Source organism: Anser brachyrhynchus (assembly GCF_964034855.1).
Source record: "Anser brachyrhynchus genome assembly, chromosome: 5".
Lineage (NCBI taxonomy): Eukaryota > Metazoa > Chordata > Aves > Anseriformes > Anatidae > Anser > Anser brachyrhynchus.
The window spans coordinates 35676591-35693988 of NC_137699.1; the positions used below are offsets into that span (position 1 = coordinate 35676591).

At 71.1% G+C, this 17398-nt stretch overlaps 5 protein-coding genes across 11 annotated transcripts; 1 reads left to right on the top strand and 4 right to left on the bottom strand.

The window, feature by feature from the left end:
- Positions 1-338: 338 nt before the first annotated feature.
- On the bottom strand, positions 339-1304 carry CDK2AP2 (cyclin dependent kinase 2 associated protein 2). The gene is made up of 4 exons (XM_080595053.1): positions 1171-1304; positions 968-1068; positions 736-868; positions 339-650 (listed from the first exon to the last, which is right to left on the bottom strand). Exons 1-4 carry the CDS (start codon positions 1241-1243, stop codon positions 583-585), a joined length of 375 nt encoding a protein of 124 aa, XP_080451179.1. The 5' UTR covers positions 1244-1304; the 3' UTR covers positions 339-582.
- A 255-nt stretch (positions 1305-1559) lies between these two features.
- On the bottom strand, positions 1560-4580 carry CABP2 (calcium binding protein 2). Of its 3 annotated transcripts, none has more exons than XM_080595043.1 (8): positions 4095-4580; positions 3931-3992; positions 3220-3375; positions 2967-2997; positions 2676-2810; positions 2465-2574; positions 2235-2382; positions 1560-1939 (listed from the first exon to the last, which is right to left on the bottom strand). In XM_080595043.1, the coding sequence occupies exons 1-8, from the start codon at positions 4441-4443 to the stop codon at positions 1914-1916; spliced, it is 1017 nt and encodes a 338-aa protein (XP_080451169.1). In that variant the 5' UTR covers positions 4444-4580; the 3' UTR covers positions 1560-1913. The 3 variants fall into 3 exon arrangements, with proteins under 3 accessions (XP_080451169.1, XP_080451171.1, XP_080451170.1); XM_080595045.1 differs by lacking the exon at positions 4095-4580 and adding an exon at positions 3488-3646; XM_080595044.1 differs by having other exon boundaries at positions 3931-4448.
- NDUFV1 (NADH:ubiquinone oxidoreductase core subunit V1) lies at positions 4578-7287 on the top strand. The gene is made up of 10 exons (XM_080595027.1): positions 4578-4719; positions 4832-4914; positions 5295-5465; positions 5534-5717; positions 5793-5982; positions 6157-6369; positions 6445-6611; positions 6680-6761; positions 6842-6987; positions 7085-7287. Exons 1-10 carry the CDS (start codon positions 4666-4668, stop codon positions 7166-7168), a joined length of 1374 nt encoding a protein of 457 aa, XP_080451153.1. The 5' UTR covers positions 4578-4665; the 3' UTR covers positions 7169-7287.
- Positions 7288-7535: 248 nt separating this feature from the next.
- NUDT8 (nudix hydrolase 8) lies at positions 7536-9241 on the bottom strand. Its single transcript, XM_080595055.1, has 4 exons — positions 8959-9241; positions 8724-8856; positions 8109-8186; positions 7536-8022 (listed from the first exon to the last, which is right to left on the bottom strand). The coding sequence occupies exons 1-4, from the start codon at positions 9180-9182 to the stop codon at positions 7777-7779; spliced, it is 681 nt and encodes a 226-aa protein (XP_080451181.1). The 5' UTR covers positions 9183-9241; the 3' UTR covers positions 7536-7776.
- A 992-nt stretch (positions 9242-10233) lies between these two features.
- LOC308196219 (cytosolic carboxypeptidase 2-like) lies at positions 10234-17327 on the bottom strand. 5 transcript variants are annotated; one of them, XM_080594931.1, is made up of 24 exons: positions 17106-17325; positions 16946-17009; positions 16738-16866; positions 16393-16611; positions 16199-16306; positions 15970-16120; positions 15119-15886; positions 14890-15052; positions 14682-14808; positions 14457-14554; positions 14288-14385; positions 13182-14214; positions 13002-13086; positions 12799-12905; positions 12691-12717; positions 12345-12398; positions 12200-12257; positions 12009-12060; positions 11867-11926; positions 11320-11413; positions 11154-11198; positions 10977-11044; positions 10562-10637; positions 10234-10430 (listed from the first exon to the last, which is right to left on the bottom strand). In XM_080594931.1, exons 1-24 carry the CDS (start codon positions 17133-17135, stop codon positions 10344-10346), a joined length of 3801 nt encoding a protein of 1266 aa, XP_080451057.1. In that variant the 5' UTR covers positions 17136-17325; the 3' UTR covers positions 10234-10343. The 5 variants fall into 5 exon arrangements, 4 of the variants coding, with proteins under 4 accessions (XP_080451057.1, XP_080451056.1, XP_080451055.1 ...); XR_013952130.1 differs by having other exon boundaries at positions 13182-13888; positions 13998-14214; positions 14288-14554; positions 15970-16306; positions 17106-17327; XM_080594930.1 differs by having other exon boundaries at positions 15970-16306; positions 16393-16587; positions 17106-17327.
- Between the last annotated feature and the right edge of the window lie 71 nt (positions 17328-17398).

Below are 17398 nucleotides of genomic sequence, written 5' to 3' on the forward strand. Positions count from 1 at the left end.
TGGGGGGGATTTAAGGATGTTTGGGGGGTTTGAGGGGGGATTTGAGGAGTTTTGGGGGGGATTTGGGGAGTTTTGGGGGGGAGTTGGGGAGTTTTGGGGGGTTTGAGGGGGGATTTCAGGAGTTCTGGGGGGGATTTGGGGAGTTTGGGGGGATTTGAGGAGTTTTGGGGGGGAGTTGGGGATTTAGGGGGGGATTTGGAGAGATTTGGGGGGAGTTGGGGGGATTTGGGGGGTTTGGGGTGGGATTTAGGGTTTGGAGGGGGAGGATTTGGGGAGTTGGGGGGGATTTAGGGAGTTTGGGGGGGGATTGGAGAAGTTCTAGGGGGGGTTGGGGGGAATTTGGGGTTTTTGGGTGACTTTATTAGGTTTAGGGTCACAGCAGGTCTCGCCCCCCCTGCCCCCTCCAGGCGCCGTGTCCCGAGCACGTCCTTTATTTATAAAAACCCGCGGCTGCGAAGGGAACCGGGAGGGGAGGGGGGGTCAGGGGGAGCCCCGGGGGCGGCCCTGTACGAAGGGTTGGGGGGCCACCGGCGGGGCTCCGGGACCGGGAGGAGGTGGGGGGGGGGACACCGGGGGCGGCCGTCACGTGCGGGCGTTGCGTTCTGTCTCGGCCAGGCACTCCCGCACCAGCGCCCGCGCGTGGATGATGCCTGCGGGGGGGACAAAGGGGGGGGGGGGTGAGCCCCGGTGGCACCGGGAGCCCCCCCCCCAGTCCCCCCGGTACCGGCGCCGTACCCCGCTTGAGCCGCTCCATGGCGCTCTTGCTGCCGGCGTAGGTGGGCCGGATCTCCTTGCCCATCTCCTCGATGACGGACAGCAGGTCGGTGTAGGTGCTCTGCGAGCCCGGGGCACCGGGGGGCTTCATGGCCTGCGGGGGGGGGGGGGGGGGGGGGGGGTTAACGGAGGGGCTCAGCACCGCCCCCCCCCCCCCGTTACCGGCCCCGCCGCCCCCCCCCCACCGCCTCACCTGCACGTAGCCCATGGAGGGCGGCCCGAAGTCGTTGAAGAGCGGCCGGAACGGGGCGGCGGCGCCGGGCGCGGAGCCGGACGGCGAGGGGACGCTGGTGGCTGCGGGGTACGGGGGGGGGGGGGGGGGGCGCGGGGTTAGCACGGCGTTACCGGAGCCCCCTCCCCCCCCCCCGGGTGCCCCCCCCCTCAACCCCCTCTCACCGGCGGGCGGCGCCGCGGGCCCCGGGGCGGGGCTGGCGCTGGCGGGGGCGGGCGCGATGGGCTTGTAGGACATCCCCGCGGGCCCGCGCCGCGAGCGGCTCCCTGGCGAGCGGCGGCGGCGGCGGCGGCGGCGGCGGCGGCGGGGGGCGCGGGGCGGGGCGGGGCGCGGCGGCCCCCCGCAGCCGATTGGCCGGCCCGCGCGGACCCGCCGCGCTGATTGGCCGCCGGCCCGGCTCGGCCCCGCCCCCCGGCCCCGCCGCGGAGAGCGCGGCCCGGCCGCCGCCGCTCGCCAGGCCCCCACCCCCCCCCCCCCCACCCCTCCCGGCGCCGACCGCTCGCGCCGATGACGTCGCAGCCCGCGCGCCGCGCTGACGTCAGCGCGCCACCCCCCCTCCCAGTTACCATGGAGACGCGCGGCGTCGGCCCCGCCCCCTCCCGCCGCCGCCATTTTCTCCCCCCCGCCCCCGGTGACCGCCCCCCGCTAGGAAGGAGGCGCGGACAGCGGCGGCCGGCACACGGCTTCATTGCACCGGGACCCCCGCACGCACCGGGGGCTGCCCCAACACGGCCCCGCCGCCCCCGGGAGCAGCGTGGGGACGGGCCCAGGAGGGGGGCGGACGGGCCCCGGGACCCCTCCCGGTGGCGGTGGGGGGGGGGTGGGGGAGGGGGCGGCGGTGCCGGGGCCGTCTGGTCTCGGTAAGGCACGGCGGGGGGCTCCTGTCCCGGCTTGGCACGGGCCGCCCTCAGCGCGACATCATCCGCACGAACTCTGCCGGGGGAAGCGTGGTGTTAACGGGAGAAGGGCGATAATACAGCGGGGGGGGGTAATAAAGGGGTAACGGAACCGGGGGGGTTAATAAAGAGGTAATGGAACCGGGGGGGGGGCAATAACAGGGGTAACGGAACGGGGGGGGGCAATAAAAAGGGTAACAGAACTGGGGGGGAGGGGTTAATAAAGGGGTAACAGAACCGGGGGGGATTAATAAAGGAGTAATGGAACCGGGGGGGGGTTAATTAAGCGGTAATAAAGCGGTACCATAACCAGCACCCCCCAGCCTCGTTACCTTCGAAGTCCACCAGGCCGTCCCCGTTGAGATCCACGTCCTTGAGGATCTCGTCCACCTCCCGGGGGTTGAGCTGCTGCCCCAGCAGCTTGCGCATGGCCTCCCGCAGCTCCGCCATGCTGATCTGCCCGTCCCCGTTGGTGTCGAACTGCCGGCGAGCAGGCGGGGGGTGATAGATGGTGTGTCCCCCCCCAGCAGCCCGTCCCAGCAGCCCCCCGGCCCCCCCTCACCTCACGGAAGGCGTCGCGCAGCTCCTTGATGCCGATCATGTCCGCCGTCTCCGCCAGCATCTTGGGGCCCATCAGCTCCACGAAGTCGTCGAAGTCCACCTTGCCGCCCGCTGCGGGAGGAGGGAAGTGCGGCCGGAGTGTGAGGCACAGCTCCGGGGCCACCAGCGAGGGGACGCGCGGGTGTCCCCCCTCCCCGCGCCCCAACACCTACTGATCTGCTGGGACAGCTCGATGAGCTCCATCTCGGTGGGCATGTAGCCCATGGTCCGCATGCACTCGCCCAGGTCCTTGTAGCTGATGTAGCCATCCCGGTCCTTGTCGAACTCCCGGAAGGCTTGCTTCAGCTCTGGGGACAGCGCGGGGACGCGGGTGGCACCGGGGGATACCCCTTCTGCCGCCCCCCTTCCCCTCCCCGGCCACGAGGAGGGATGGGTGGAGGGGAACGGGTGACAAGTTGGTGACAGGGGAGACTCCAGCTGCGGGCAGCGTCCCCACGCTTTACCTTCGATCTCCTCCGGCCGCAGCTCTCGGTCCTGGGAAGAGAAAGCGGGCTGGAGGGACGGCCCCCACCCCAAACCCCCCACCCGGCGGGCAGCGAGGTAGCCGCGGGTGACCCCGTGGGAGCCGTGTGCCACAACTTTGGCCAGGAAGGGGGGGTCACGAGGCACCGCCGCGGCGTTGCCTTGACCCGAGGAGCCCGGGACGTGCCCCCGGGTGAGCGGCTGGGGAGGGGGGGGGCCGCGACCGGCACGTACCAGCTGGGTGATGGCGATGCTCTGGCGGAGGAAGATGCACGCCGGCCCCACCAGCCCGTGCAGCACCGAGTAGTTCTGCAACGGCGGCGACTGCGCGGCCTCCGCCGCCTCCTCGGCCTCCTGGGGGCCGGGGGGGCCGCAGCGCTGCCTCCCGTCCTGCGGGCAGAGCCGGCCGGTAGCAGGAGGCAGAGCCCAGCACCCCCCCCGGATAACCCACACCCCGTGTCCCCCCCTCTGCCCGCCACCCCCCGCCCGGGGCCAGCCTTACCTTGGAGAGCCTCCGCTCAGGGGTCTTGGTGCAGTTGCCCATGGCTGGGGGGTGCCCGGGCATACCTGGCCCCCCCGGGGGGGCCGCCTGGCGCAGTCCTGGGGGCCACCGACTCCGGCCCGGGCGCGCCAGGACGGGGTTTTTTTATAGTAACAGCGGCTGCGTGGGGATTTGCGGTTTTTATTGAATATCTCGGGATATGCAGGGCGAGGCGGGGGGGGCCGCACGCGCCCGCACACACACATAATCCCCCGGATTATTCCCCGCTCGGCCGCGCTGCTCCAGATGTGGGGGAGCCACCCAGCTGTCCCCGGGGGGGGGCAGGGGGGGGACCGAAAGGGGACACCGCCCCCCTCCTCCCCCAAAACAATAAAATTAATTAAAATAACCCCCCAAATCGTCATTCATTCTCCCCCGTCCCCCCCCAGCACGCCGCCGGTTACCTGCCCGCCGGCGGGGGGCACCTCGGGTCCCGGCTCCTCGGTGCTCGCACGGCAGCGGCCCGGGCCCCCCCCGGGGCTCCGCCGCCCCCGGGACCGGGGGGCCTGGCGGGGGGGGGGGGGGGCTGCGGGCACCGCGCTTCGGCCCCGGGGGGGCCCGGCGGGGCGGCCCCCGGGCGGCTGCGGGCAGGGGGCTGCCGGGGGCGCGGCGGGGCGGCCCGCGGAAGAAGAGGAACATGGTGCCGGTGCCCGGTGCCGGTGCCCGGTGCTGGTGTGTGTGTCCCCCCCCCGCCGCCGCCGCCGCCCCCGCCGCCGCCGGCCCCGAATCCGATCCCCCGCTGCCGGGGTGAGATTGCAGCGGGAAACCGGATCCGCCACGGGACACCCGACCCGCGCCGGCCGCACCGGGCAGCGAGGCCGCGGGGACCGAGGTGGGAGCGCACCGGGGGGGGCTAACGGGGAGGAACCGGCGGGGTTAACGGGGGGGGATCGGGGGGGCTCCGAGCGCGGAGACATCGCGGGCGCGGCCCCGCCGCCGGGCGGCGGCGCGGGGCCGGGCGCGGGGAGCGGTCCCGGTGCCGGTCCCGGTGCAGCCCCCGCGCCCCCCGCCCCGGTCCCGGTCCCGGTCCGTGACGTCACCGCCGCGCCACCGGCGCCCGCCGCTGACGTCACTGCCGCGCGCACCGGCGGGGGGCGCCTGAAGGTGACGGCGGGAGCGGGGCCGCGGCGAGCCCCGCCATGGCCGCCCGGCAGCTGCAGGCGCTGCGCAGCCTCCACGCCGCCGCCTTCTCGGTGAGTGCCGGCACCGGGACCCGGACCCGGACCCGGACCCGGACCCCTACCCCTACCGGTCCTGGTGCCGGTACCGGGCCCGGTGCCGGTGCTGAGCCCGGTCTCCCCGCAGACGGCGCCCAAGAAGACGCAGTTCGGCTCGCTGCGGGATGAGGACCGCATCTTCACCAACCTCTACGGGCGGCACGACTGGCGGTGGGGGACGGGGGGGCTCGGGGGGTGCTGGGGAGGGGGCTGGGGGGGCTCCGAGGGGTGCTTGGAGGGTCTGGGGGTGCTGGGGAAGGGGCTTGGGGGGTGCTGGGGGGGCTCCGAGGGGTGCTTGGAGGGTTTGGGGGTGCTGGGGAGGGTCCCGGGGGTGCTGGATGGGGCACTTGGGGGGGCTGGGGAGGGGGCTTGGGGGTGCCGGGTGGGGGTTTGGAGGTGCTGGGAGGGGGTCTCTGGGTGCTGGATGGGGCCCAGCGGGTGCTGGGTGGGGGTGCTGGGGGTGACTGCAAGGTGCTGGGGGGACTCCAGGGGGTGCTGGGGGGTTCTGGTCCCTCCCGGTGCTACTGCCCCCCCCCTGCTGCTGCCGGCAGGCTGAAGGGCGCGCTGCGGCGCGGCGACTGGTACAAGACGAAGGAGATCCTGCTGAAGGGCGTCGACTGGATCCTCGGCGAGATCAAGGCGTCGGGGCTGCGGGGCCGCGGCGGTGCCGGTTTCCCCACCGGCCTCAAGTGGAGCTTCATGAACAAGCCCCCGGACGGCAGGTGGGGGCCGGCGCCGGTGCCGCGCGCCCGGGGCGCCGGTACCGGGGGCTGACGGCGCTTCCCGGCAGGCCCAAGTACCTGGTGGTGAACGCGGACGAGGGGGAGCCGGGCACCTGCAAGGACCGGGAGATCATGCGCCACGACCCCCACAAGCTGGTGGAGGGCTGCCTGGTGGCCGGCCGCTCCATGGGCGCCCGCGCCGCCTACATCTACATCCGCGGCGAGTTCTACAACGAGGCCTCCAACCTGCAGGTGAGCGGCGGGGGCCCGGCGGGGTGCTGCCGGCGACATGTCCCCCCCCCTGCCCACCCGCTGTCCCCTCCACAGGTGGCCATCAGGGAGGCGTACGAGGCCGGGCTGCTGGGGAAGGACGCCTGTGGCTCAGGGTACGCCTTCGATGTCTTTGTGGTGAGGGGCGCCGGGGCTTACATCTGCGGGGAGGAGACGGCGCTGATCGAGTCCATCGAGGGCAAGCAGGGCAAGCCCCGTCTGAAGCCGCCCTTCCCTGCTGACGTGGGTACGTCCCCGAGCTGCTCTCAGCTCCCGGTGTGCCGGTCATGGCAGCACAAACCCCGATTCCCCGCCAAGCGGCCCCTCTCCAGCAGGACGCAGCGATCCTGGCTGCCGTCCTGCCGTAGGGACGCGGTTGCGCTCTGGCACCGCCCAGCCCCTCAGCCCTGACCGCTTCCAGGCGTCTTCGGCTGTCCCACCACGGTGGCCAACGTGGAGACGGTGGCTGTGTCCCCCACCATCTGCCGGCGCGGCGGCGCCTGGTTCGCCAGCTTCGGGCGCGAGCGCAACTCGGGGACGAAGCTCTTCAACATCTCCGGCCACGTCAACAACCCCTGCACGGTGGAGGAGGAGATGTCGGTGCCGCTGAAGGAGCTGATCGAGAAGCACGCGGGTAAGTGCCGCGGCCCTCCTCCGAGCGGGACGTCCCCGCCGGGCCCGGCTGAGCCTGAACCCCCCTCTCTGGCAGGGGGTGTCCGCGGGGGTTGGGACAACCTTCTGGCCGTCATCCCGGGGGGCTCCTCCACCCCGCTGCTCCCCAAGTCGGTGTGCGAGACCGTGCTGATGGACTTCGATTCCCTGGTGCAGGCGCAGAGCGGGCTCGGCACGGCCGCTGTCATAGTCATGGATAAATCGGTAAGGGACGAGCCCTCCCCGGTGCCCGCCTGCCCCCGCCGGGCCCTCACTGTCCCCTTCCTCCCCAGACCGACATCGTCAAAGCCATCGCTCGCCTCATCGAGTTCTACAAGCACGAGAGCTGCGGGCAGTGCACCCCGTGCCGGGAAGGTGAGCGCACGGGGCCGGGACGGACGGGGGGGGGCAGCAGCCGGCGCCACGGGGCCCTCACCGCCTTCCTCTCCCCGCAGGCGTCGACTGGATGAACAAAGTGATGGCGCGCTTCGTGCGGGGCGACGCGCAGGTGGCCGAGATCGACGCGCTGTGGGAGATCAGCAAGCAGATCGAGGGCCACACCATCTGCGCCCTGGGCGACGGCGCCGCCTGGCCCGTGCAGGTGCGGGCTGGGGGGGCCGCGAGCGGGATTTTGGGGGGGGGGTTTGGCGGTGGCTGCTGCCCTGCCCCGCTAACTCCGCCTCGTCTGCTCTCCCCAGGGCCTAATCCGCCACTTTCGCCCGGAGCTGGAGGACAGGATGCGGCGCTTCGGGGAGGCCAAAGCTCGAGCGGCCTCAGCGTGAGGAGGCAGCGGTGGAGGGCAGGGGGTGGCACTGCGCTTCCCTGCCTGTGGGGGCTTCGTGGGGGCGAGGGGCTTCTCGCCACTGTTGGGGGCTCCTTAATAAACGCTGCTGTGCTCGCAGGCTCCTCTCTCTGTTTTGTGGGGGCACAAGAGGAGGCTGCGGTCTTAAAATCAGGAGCAGGGGCTCCCTGGAAAAGGGAGATCGATGGGGAATGGGGCCAGGCTTGGCCAAGGGCTGGGAAACCCCTGCTGAGGTCCTGGCTCTCCACAAGCCCCCCACGTCCCCTCCTCTCCCTGGGCCCCTGAGCCAAGCAGCTCCCTGGCACCAGGGAGAGCTCTTACCTGCACCAGCAAGCTGGAGGCCGTGGTGTAAGTGGTTTAAAACATGGCTTTTTACTACAATCACAGTGTCGTCACAGGCTGGGCAGCAGCATGGAGTGGGTGACAGCCCCAGGGCTGCCACCTCTCCACGAGCGCGTGGCGGGGCTGAGCCCCACGCGCCCAAAAAAACAACAAACCAAACCAAGGGGCAGCACCCCCGGCGTCCTGCGAAGGGCAGGCGGCACCCCGTCTCCTCCCCAAAATTGGGAAGGGGGGGGTGGGTGGGGGTCAGGCCCTGTGCGGCGGGGCGGCGAGGTGGCGGCCGGGCACGTGGGTCTTCCTGCGGTAGCGCTCGGGCGCCAGCAGCTCCAGCGTCAGCTCGGTGATGATGGCCGTGAGCCCCCAGACGCGGTGGGGGCCGTGGAGGAAGACGGGCAGGGTGTAGCCGTAGCGGCCGCCGGTGCGGAAATGCGTGTAGCCCTGGTTCTCCTCCCGCAGCAGGTGAGCCAGCGGCAGCGTGAAGGTCTCCGCCACCTGCCGGGATGGGGACACGCACGGGGATGGGGATGGAAGGGGGTCCGGAGTGCCTGTGCCCCCCCCCCCGGCACGGGGTCACCCACCTCCTCGGGGTTTGGGGACAGCTTCAGGTTCTCCAGGGGGCCCAGGTTGGCCACGACGGGGACCACCAGCATCCCTTGCTGGAAGGGAGCGGGCGGCAGAGGGACGGGGTGGGTGGCAAATGCCACAGCTCATTCCCGCTCACCTGGAGCCCCCCCAGACACCCACGTGCCCCACGTCCCCCTTTTTTTGCCCCATGGCCCACACGGCAACCACCCCTGTCCGCCACATCCCTGCCACTGTGTCCCCAGACAACCCATCCCCGTACCCCCACCACCTCACCCCTGACCCCGGTGTCCTAGTCCCCGTGTCCCCAGTGCCCCCTTCTCCCCCTCCCAGCCCCCCCAGCTCCCTGTCCTCATCCCCACGTCCCTGTCACCGCATCTCCAGACCCCCCCCAGCATCCCCAGTGCCCCTGCCCCATCTCCCAGCCCCATGTCCCCTTATCCCCACGTCCCCGTCACCATGTCCCCATGTCCCCAGGCACCCCCAGGCCACGTCCCAGCCCCCCGTGCCCCCTCTGTCCCTCTCCCCTTTCCCCCAAACCCCCTCCCCCGACCCCGGTGTCCCCGTCCCCATGTCCCCAGCTCCCCCCCCCGGTGCCCGGTGCCCGGTACCCGGTCGGGCAGACTTCTCAGCATGCCCCAGACGCTGCCCTCGCCCAGCTCCAGCCCCAGCTCCTCCCGCGTCTCCCGCAGCGCCGTGGCCACCGCGTCGCCGTCCGACGCCTCCCGTTTCCCCCCGGGGAAGCTGCGACGAGCGGAGAGGGGGAGGACGGGAGGACCGGGGGGGGGGGTGACCGGGAGGAACCGGCGGGGGAGGTACCGAAATCACCCCCCCCCCCCAGCTCACCTCACGTCGCCGCTGTGCGGCCCGGGCAGGCGGCGGCAGCGCAGGGTGTAGAGCAGCGAGGGGCGGCCGCGCACCGAGCACAGCGGCACCAGCACCGCCGCCCCCGCCGCCGCCGCCGCCCCGCCGCCCCCCGCCGCCGCCAGCAGCTCCCGGCAGCGCCGCTCGGTGCCGCCGCTCAGGTACCCGCGGCGCGGGGGGACGCGGCCCCAACCCGGCCCCGCCATGGCGCCGCCGGGGGAAGGGGAGGGGAAAGGAGGCGAGGGGAGGGCGACCGGCACCGGCCCGGCCCCCCCCCCCGCCACCCCCCCCCGGGGCTCCCGGGAGCGCCGCACCGCGGGAGGAGCGCGAGAGGAGAGAGCGCACGGGGCCTGCAGTGCTCCCGCTGGGTGTGCAACACGGTCACGGGGCGTGCTGGGGTCCCAGGGGGGTGTTCAAAACTTTCTGCTGGGTGTGCAACCCGGTCACGGGGCGTGCAGGACTTCTACTCGGTGTGCAACCCGGTCACGGGGCACGCAGTACTCCCAGGGGGAGCGCAACGCCTCCCGGTCGGCGTGTAACCCGGTCATGGGGCGCACGGCCCGGGCATGAGGCGTTCAGTGCTCCCCGCGGGCGTGCAGTGCTCCTGCTGAGCGTGCAATGTGGTCACAGGGCAGGCAGTGCTCCTGCTGGGTGTGCAAAGCTGCCTGCTCTGCGTGTAATCCAGCCGTTGGGCGTGCAATGCTCCCAGCGGGTGTGCAAGCCGGTCACCAGCTGTGCAACACTCCTGCTCTCTACGCAATGTGGTCACAGGGGTTTGCGATGCTCCCCGTGGGCGTGCAACCCAGTCACAGGGTTTGTTACACTCCTGCCAAGTGCGTAACGTCCACAGTAGGTGTGCAACCCTCGTGCTAGGTCTGCACCATTCCCAATGGGTGTGTAACCCCACCCCTGGGCGTGCAACCCTGCCAGCAGGTGTGCAAGCCGGGCACTAGGTGTGTTCGCACGGGGGGGGGGCCTGCCGCCGCCCTGGGCCGTCGCTTCCCCGCTGCCCGAGAGGTCGGCACGGCCGCTCGTTAAAACAAGCACACAGATACTGAGCAGGGTCATGTTTCCAGATGCCACTATCTGGCGGTGGGATTTCCGCTGCTGAAACAAAGCTGGGGACACGGCTCCCACGGCTGGGCCGGGGAAAGGGTGCTGGGGATGGGCTGGGATCAGCTGGGATCGGCTCGGGCAGCGCAGGTTCTCCTGCAGGAAGCCCCTGGCCCCACGACAGACACTCTCACACGGCCACCGTTGTCTCTCAGGATTAAATGATTTTTAAAAAAACTGTATAGAAATCACAACTCTCTCATAATTCTTTGTCTCCAGAGCTCGGCCTCGGCTTCGCGACTCCCCTCTCAGCTTCAGCGGAACCTCCTCTCGTCCCACACGTATCGCTTCCCTGCGGGCACCTTGCGGAAAAACAGGCTGTTCCCTCGGCTCATGTTGCCCTGGAAGGGGACACGGGTTAGTGCAGGGTGAGGCCGGGCTGCCCCCAGCCCCATCACGGCCCCGGAGAACCACGGGGCTCCCCCCAAGCCTGCGATCGTGGCCAGGCGGCGCGGCAGCACCAGCCACTCACCTCCTTGTGCAGCTGGCTCCAGCAGTCCAGCCAGGAGGAGTAGGTGGGCGCGTAGGGGAGGAGGCCCCCGGCCAGCCTGGTGAGGGGAGGAGAGCACCACGGGGTTATTTCCACCCAGGGCCGAGCAGGCGAGGTAAGACCCGTCGCTCTGCAGCCCTGCGCCGGGCTGAACCCCTGTGCAGTCCCCACCGGGGCTGGGCTCAGGCGTGCCCGGCTCCCACTGAGCCCCCCTGAGGCAGCGAGGGATCAAACCCACGGCCACGACGGGTTTGAAACCCTCCTTTACCACTCGGAGCTTTGGAAAGGCAGCTCTGGGGACTGATCCCGCGTGGATCGCTCTCGCTAACCTCTCCGGGCACGCTCGCGCCCTTGGGGGGAGCGCAGGAGGCGAGGGAGGTGGTGGCAGCACGCTCACCCGCAGTTATTGACGGCCATCAGGTTGGAGACCAGCACGAAGGGGTACGTCAGCATGCTGGCGAAGAACTGCAGGGGAGAGCAGGGCTGGTCAGCAGCTCCGGCCCCCCAGGGACCCTCCCGGGTGACAGTGCCACGCACGTGGGCGTGCAAACACACGCGCAGGGGGCGTACTTACTCCGGTGACTGCCTGCGAGTAGCTCTTCATCTCTGCCATGGAGACCTGGGGGCGGAGGAAGGCAGCTTCAGCCCCGATGCGGAGCAGGGACCTGCGCCTCCCCTGGGGCTCGCGGCTGCGTGCCCGCCCCCAGCCCAGCTGCCCCCGCACAGCGCAGAGCCCGTACCCCGTTCTCCAGCGCGTACGTGTTGATGAGGTAGGCCAGCATGTTGCAGAGCCAGAGCGACAGGATGTCTCCGAGGAGCCGGGGGATGAGGCCGCTGGAAGAGGAGAGAGAAGAGGCGGCGGGTTTAGGAACAGGAGGTGGCAGCCCTCCGCCCAACGGCCGGGTGAAGCCGGGCAGCTCCGTGCCTTGGGAGCACAGAGGCTTGGAAAAAACGGCCTGTGTTGGCTGGAGGAACACATGGCCAGGAGGAAAGGGCTGCGGTGACTCAGAGCACGCCGAGCTGCCGGCCGTGGGAGGAGAAGTTTTCATGTCCCCAGGCACGGGGCAGCAGCCACGCAACACAGAGCTGGTGCCAGAGGCTCACAGGAGCTGCCCAGGAAGGAGGGCACAACGGGCACTGCACACCAAAATTAGGGCCTAGTACCAGCGGGTAAGGAGATGGGAGGACGGACAAAGCAAGAAGCAACATCCGAGCAACGAGTGAGGCTTGTGGGTTTCGGGGAGAGATCCCACTGCCCCCAAAAAATTCAACATCAACAGCACTCACGCGAAGAATCCCAGGATGCCTTCTTCTCGGTAAATCGTGGTGAAGGCGCTTAGTGTCCCGCTGGGCCGGGGGGGAAGAGGAGAGAGCACCGGTCACGCCAGGCAGGGACACAGCACCCCACGGCTACCCCCGCGCCCCGTACCTGTACTTGGTCTCCCTGCCGATGAACTGCACCATGCATCGCAGGGTGATCACTGCGGGCAGAGCCAGGCGACGCAGGGTCAGCAGGGGACAAAGGGACGCTCCAGGGTGGTGGGGACACCACAGCACCCGGCACCCGAGCTGTCCGTGAGGAGGAGCAGCAGCTGGAGGCGGCCGTGCGGGGGTACCTACCGTGGAATGGGTGGGTGATGAGGGTCGCGGCGGAGCGAGCAACCATCTCTCGGGAAGTCTGGAGGAGAAAGGGGCTGTCAGCGAGGGGAGGAAGGGCATGAGAGAGCTGCCCAGCCCAGCACCCTCCTCTTCCTGCGCTCCTCACCTCCTTGAGGACCTGCTCCAGCGAGGACACGGGCTCCTGCTTGCTGGCTCCTGGCTGGAGACAGGCAGAGGCGTCAGGCAGGGTACAGCCCCTGAAATTCACCCTGTCCTCCCCAGGCACGGCTGCGCAGCCCCCCAGCACCAGCCCCACCAGCTCGCACAGCAGCCTGCTCCTCCTCTCGCGCCTCGCTGGGGCGGCACCAAGAGCCAGCTCCATGCCGGGCTGCTGCTGTTAATCCCCGCACCCGCAGGGCACGGCCTTGCCTGGCAGGAGCAGCTGCTGGGGGCAGAAGGGGAGGAGGAGGAGGGGAGGAAGGGATTCGCCACCAAAGCTGCCTCCAACGTACCTCAGCCTGCTTGGTAGCCTGGTACCGCTGCGGAAAGAAGGGCACACGGTCAGCGGGTGGGAGCCGGCAGCTGCAGCCCTGCCGGGGCCGGTGCACGGGGCACAGTACCTGCAGCACTTTGCTGTGCACCACGGTGCCAATGGCGCTGGAGCAGAGCCGGGGGGTGAGGCCTTTGAAGAGTCCCGCTCTCCCGTCGACCTTCACGATGTGCTTGGCTGGGGGAGACGCGGGTCAGGCCGCGCCGGGCCCCCCCTCCCCCCCGGGGAACGCCCGCGGCACCGGGCACGGGGCTCCCGGGGACGCTCACTCACCGTAGGCGAAGAGTCCCGGCAGCTGGTAGACCTGGCGGCCGAAGATGTTCCGGCCCAGCGTGGGCGGCAGCGGCTCGTAACCCACCTGCGGGGAGAGGCGCGGCCCGTCCCCGGCACCGAGACCCCCCGGTACCGGCACCGCCGCCGCGTCCCCCCGGTCCCGGTAGCGCCGCCCCTTACCTGCACCAGCACCTTCACGTACATGAGGGGCTGCGACAGCACCGTCAGCCCCGAGCCCAGCAGCACCTGCGAGGCCGCGTCCGCCATGCTGCTGCCGCTGCTCCTGCTGCCGCCCCGGCGCCACGGCCCAGAAGGACACGGCCGCCGCTTCCGCTTCCGCCCCCGGTACTTCCGCCGCGCCCGCCGCCCGCTTCCGCCCGGGTCGCCATGGCAACGCGGCCTGCGCCACCGGCGGGGCCTTCGAGGCCTGAGGCGTTGCCACGGCGACGGGCCCTGAGGTGCCACCGGGCGGTGGCGGCGGCCCCCGGGGGCCCGCAGGGGAAGGGGGAGCCCGGCAGGCACCGGGGGCCGCGGCCCCGTTAACGCCGGGCGCAGGCGTAGCAGCGGGGGCTGGCGGGGCCCGGCCGCCCCCCACGACCACCGGCGGCGGCCCCCGGTGTGGGCAGCGCCACGTCCGTGCCCCGCGAGGAACCGGCGGCAGGGGCAGGCTGCAGCATGCGGCGGGGCCCCGTAGCCCTCGCGCCCCCCTGCAGCCGGGCGTCCCCCGCAGCGGCACGGCCGTGGGAGCCCCTTCCCGCCGCAGTGGGGCCGGGCTGACAGGGGACGGCTCCACGCGGCTGCTCGGGCTCCTCCGGCGCCCCACGGCCTCCCCCGGGGGCGTTGGGGACCTGCGGTTGTCCCCGGGGCCTGAGGGACCATGGTGGTACCTGGGGGAGCGCAAAGGGGGGGCTCAATGCAGCCCCAGGCGCTGCCACCCGAGCTGGGAGCAGTGTGAGGAGGCAGACATGGGGCAGCGGAGGGGTGAACCGCGCTCACTGGGACACCGGCGTGGCTCTGGCGGACGGCGTTTGGCCGGCGCAGGGCGTTCCTCGCTCTGCGGCTCCGCAGCCGCTTCCTCCTCCTCGGCTCCAGCCGCCCTGGATGGCGCAGCGGCACCAGAATGTCCTCCCGGGTGCCTCGTCCCTCCCGTCCCCGGGGGCTCCTGGGCCGTGCCAGGGGTCCCTCAGACACGGAGCTGTCAGAGCCGCTGGTGCTGCACGAGGGAGAGGACGGCTGCAGCCACCGCCGGCCCCGCCGGCCCCAGGGGCAGTGTCACCGGGACGTACCTGGACTCGAGGTCTGAGGTGGGGACGTTGCTCCAGCTCTCGCCGGAGCCCAGCCGCTGCCGCAGCAGCGCATCCACCTCTGCCAGGCACCGCTGGAACTGCGGGACAGAACCGGCGTTACTGCTGCCACCACCACGGGGCGTGCCGCCAGCCATGGGCACCCACCCACCTTGGCAGGGTCGGGGTCGCAGAAGTCAAGCAGGGTGTCGCAGAGGTGGTAGCCCAGCGATTTGAGGTCCTCCACGGTGAAGTGTGAGTTTCTCCCGCCTGGAGGGGACACGGGACAAGAAAACGAGCGGCGGCTTCCTGAGCCAGGACCCAGAGCCCGTCCTTGGGGCTGAAATCCCATTCCCCAGCACGACACCGTCCCCAGCGCCTCCGCGCGGCCCCTCACCCAGCGTGGAGCCACCGAAGGCCGCCTCCAGGGTGTAGCTGTTGGTGACGCCCATCCGCCACATGACGACCCTGCCCGTCCCCTCTTTGCTCTTCTGCACCTTGAACTTGCAGCTGGGGAAGGAGAACTGGGGCCAGAAGGCAGGGTCAGTGCGGCGGGGGGGACGTGTTGGACATCACCAGAGGTAGGTGCGGATGGCAGAGCCCACCTTGTCAGGCGCGTTCTTGCTCAGCATCAGGGGGAAGATGCGCTCCCGCAGCCGCGGCGCTGCACCGGCCCGGCCGCCGTCGCAGCCGTACATGAAGACGTTGTTCTTGCGGCTATGCCCGTGGAAGTCGCAGTACAGCACCACCTCCCGCTCCGCCAGCAGCCTGCGGGCTCCCGTCAGCATACGGCCGCTGGCACCAGCCCGCCGGCTCCCCGTGCGCCAGCCTCACCTCTCCACCATGGCCCGCAGGTGCCAGACGGCGGGGAAGGAGCCTCGGCACCCCGTCCCGTAGGCTCTGTTGGGGTCACGGCCGGCCAGGGAGCAGCGGGAGTTGCCCACCACCACCCCGTCGGGGTTGAGCATGGGCACCACCTTGAAGACAAAGAGCCGGCGCAGGAGCCGGGCGTCGGGGGCGGCGCTGAGGACGAAGTCGAGGAAGCCCCGCATGGCCCAGGAGCCGCCGCTCTCGCCGGGGTGCGCGCGGGCGCTCAGCACCACCGCCCGCTTGCCCGCGCCGCCGGCTGGGCCGGTGATGGTCAGCAGGTAGACGGTGTTGCCGGCCAAGCTGCGGCACAGCGCCCGCACCGCGCAGTACCGCGAGCGCACCGGGTCGCCCACCACCGCCCGCAGGTACCGCTGCAGGTCCGAGTAGGTGTAGGGGTAGGAGTGCGCCAAGTAGCAGGTGTCACCGTCATGGGGGAAGCGCATGCTCCAGGAGAGGCAGAAGGTGGCCGGCTCCTCCCCGCCGCCCCCCCGGTAGTAGCGGACTTCGGCCCCGACGCGGCACCAGCCGATGCCACGGCTCCGGGCGTCCTGCTGCGAGTAGAGCAGCGGCCGCATGCCCTCGCCGTAGAGGCTCTTGGGCTTCGCCAGGTTGGCGATGGTGAAGCGGTAGACAGCGTCTCTCCGGGTGTTTTGCACGCGGAAATAAAACCACTGGGTGTGCTTGGCGGTGTACAAGTCCGGCCGCAGCGTCAGCACGTACTCGTAGGGGCCCCTGCTGGGGGGAAGGGCCACACTCCGGCACCCGGCCCTGCCGCCGCGTCCCTGCAGCTGCCCCCGCCCCATCCCTGCTCTTACACCTTGATGGCTTTCTGGAGGTTGCCGCTCTCAAAGCGCGACTCGAACAGCAGCGTGGTGTCCTGGGGGCCCTCCAGGGTGGCCGCCGGTGAAGAGAGGGGACCTGGGGCCCCCCCGGCCCGAGCACGGGTGAAGCAGGAGCCTGGGGGCACTGGGGGACAGCGGGGTTCAGCACCTGAGGGGACGGCGTGGGGACGGGGAGGGTGCGGGCGGCACCCATGGGTGCTACCTGGGCTGAGGTGGTAGACGACGGTGCCCTGCTCCTCGCTGCTGCCCGCTGGCGCCTGCTCATGGCTCGAGGGCTGGCAGAAGGGCTCGGGTTCAGGGGGAACCCACTCTGGGGGGGGGGACAGATGCGCCCCGCTGTCACCGCAGGGGTTGGACACGGGGATGAGGGCTGGAGAGGCCGGAGCGCTGCCTCACCGATGTGCTCGATGGCCTCCTTGATGACTTCGCACTCGATGGGCCACCGGGGAGCAGGCAGGGGTCCTCGCGCCGAGGGGAGGGCAAAGAGAGCCCGCGGCTCCCCGGGGAACCTGCAGCCCCGCGAGCGGACCGGCTCCAGCGCCCTGGGGGCTGCAGGAGGGGCTGGGGGGCTCCCGGCCCCACGGCACGGCACTGGCGGAGCGCAGGGAGCACGGGCTGGAAGGGTTGGGGACAGCGCTCCTGGTGTCACCCCCCAAACCACCCGGCACCCCCAGGCAGGGACAAGGACCCCAGCAGGGGTGACGCAGCCCCACAGCCCGGTGCCGGGGGGGCTTCACTCACGGCTCGGCTCCTTCCCCACGCGCTGCCGGCAGCCGGGGCCGGCGCTGCCCCTGCCAGACACCTCGGTGTGGTGGCACTCGGAGTGTCCTCGTGGGGACATGGGGCTCTGCTTCCCTCCCGTCTTCTGGCCTTGGGGAAGAGCGTTGCTGGAGCCCAAACGAGGGGTCCTGCACCCCAGGGGACAAGGGGGGGGCACCCCCAGGCTCACCTTGGAAGTAGCCGTAGTAGCGCAGGTGGCAGCGCATGAAGCTGTCGTAGGGCTCGGGGACCACCTGGGCAGGGCAGCGCCGTCAGGCTCTGCTCAGGGATCCCCCCACCCCCAGGGGCTGCAGCCACCAGCCCTCCTCCCCCGAATCCCGGCCCCCGACCTGCGCAGTGGGGTACCCTGAGGGCTCCATGGCCGTGAGCCGTGCCCGAGCCTCCTCCCGGCCCTGGCAATGCAACGGGGCCTGCGACGCGGTCGCTGAGCGACCGCTGGCAGCAGGGAGGGACGGGGCGGTCCCGGAGCGGAGCTGGGAAAGGAGCCAGAGGGATTTTGTTATCCCTGTCAGACACTCAGGGGAGCGGGGCCATGGCAAGGTTCCCCCCTTCCCCAAAGTGTGAGTGATGCTCTGGCCCCAGCCTGCAGTGACACCCCAAACCAATGCCACCCAAGCACGCG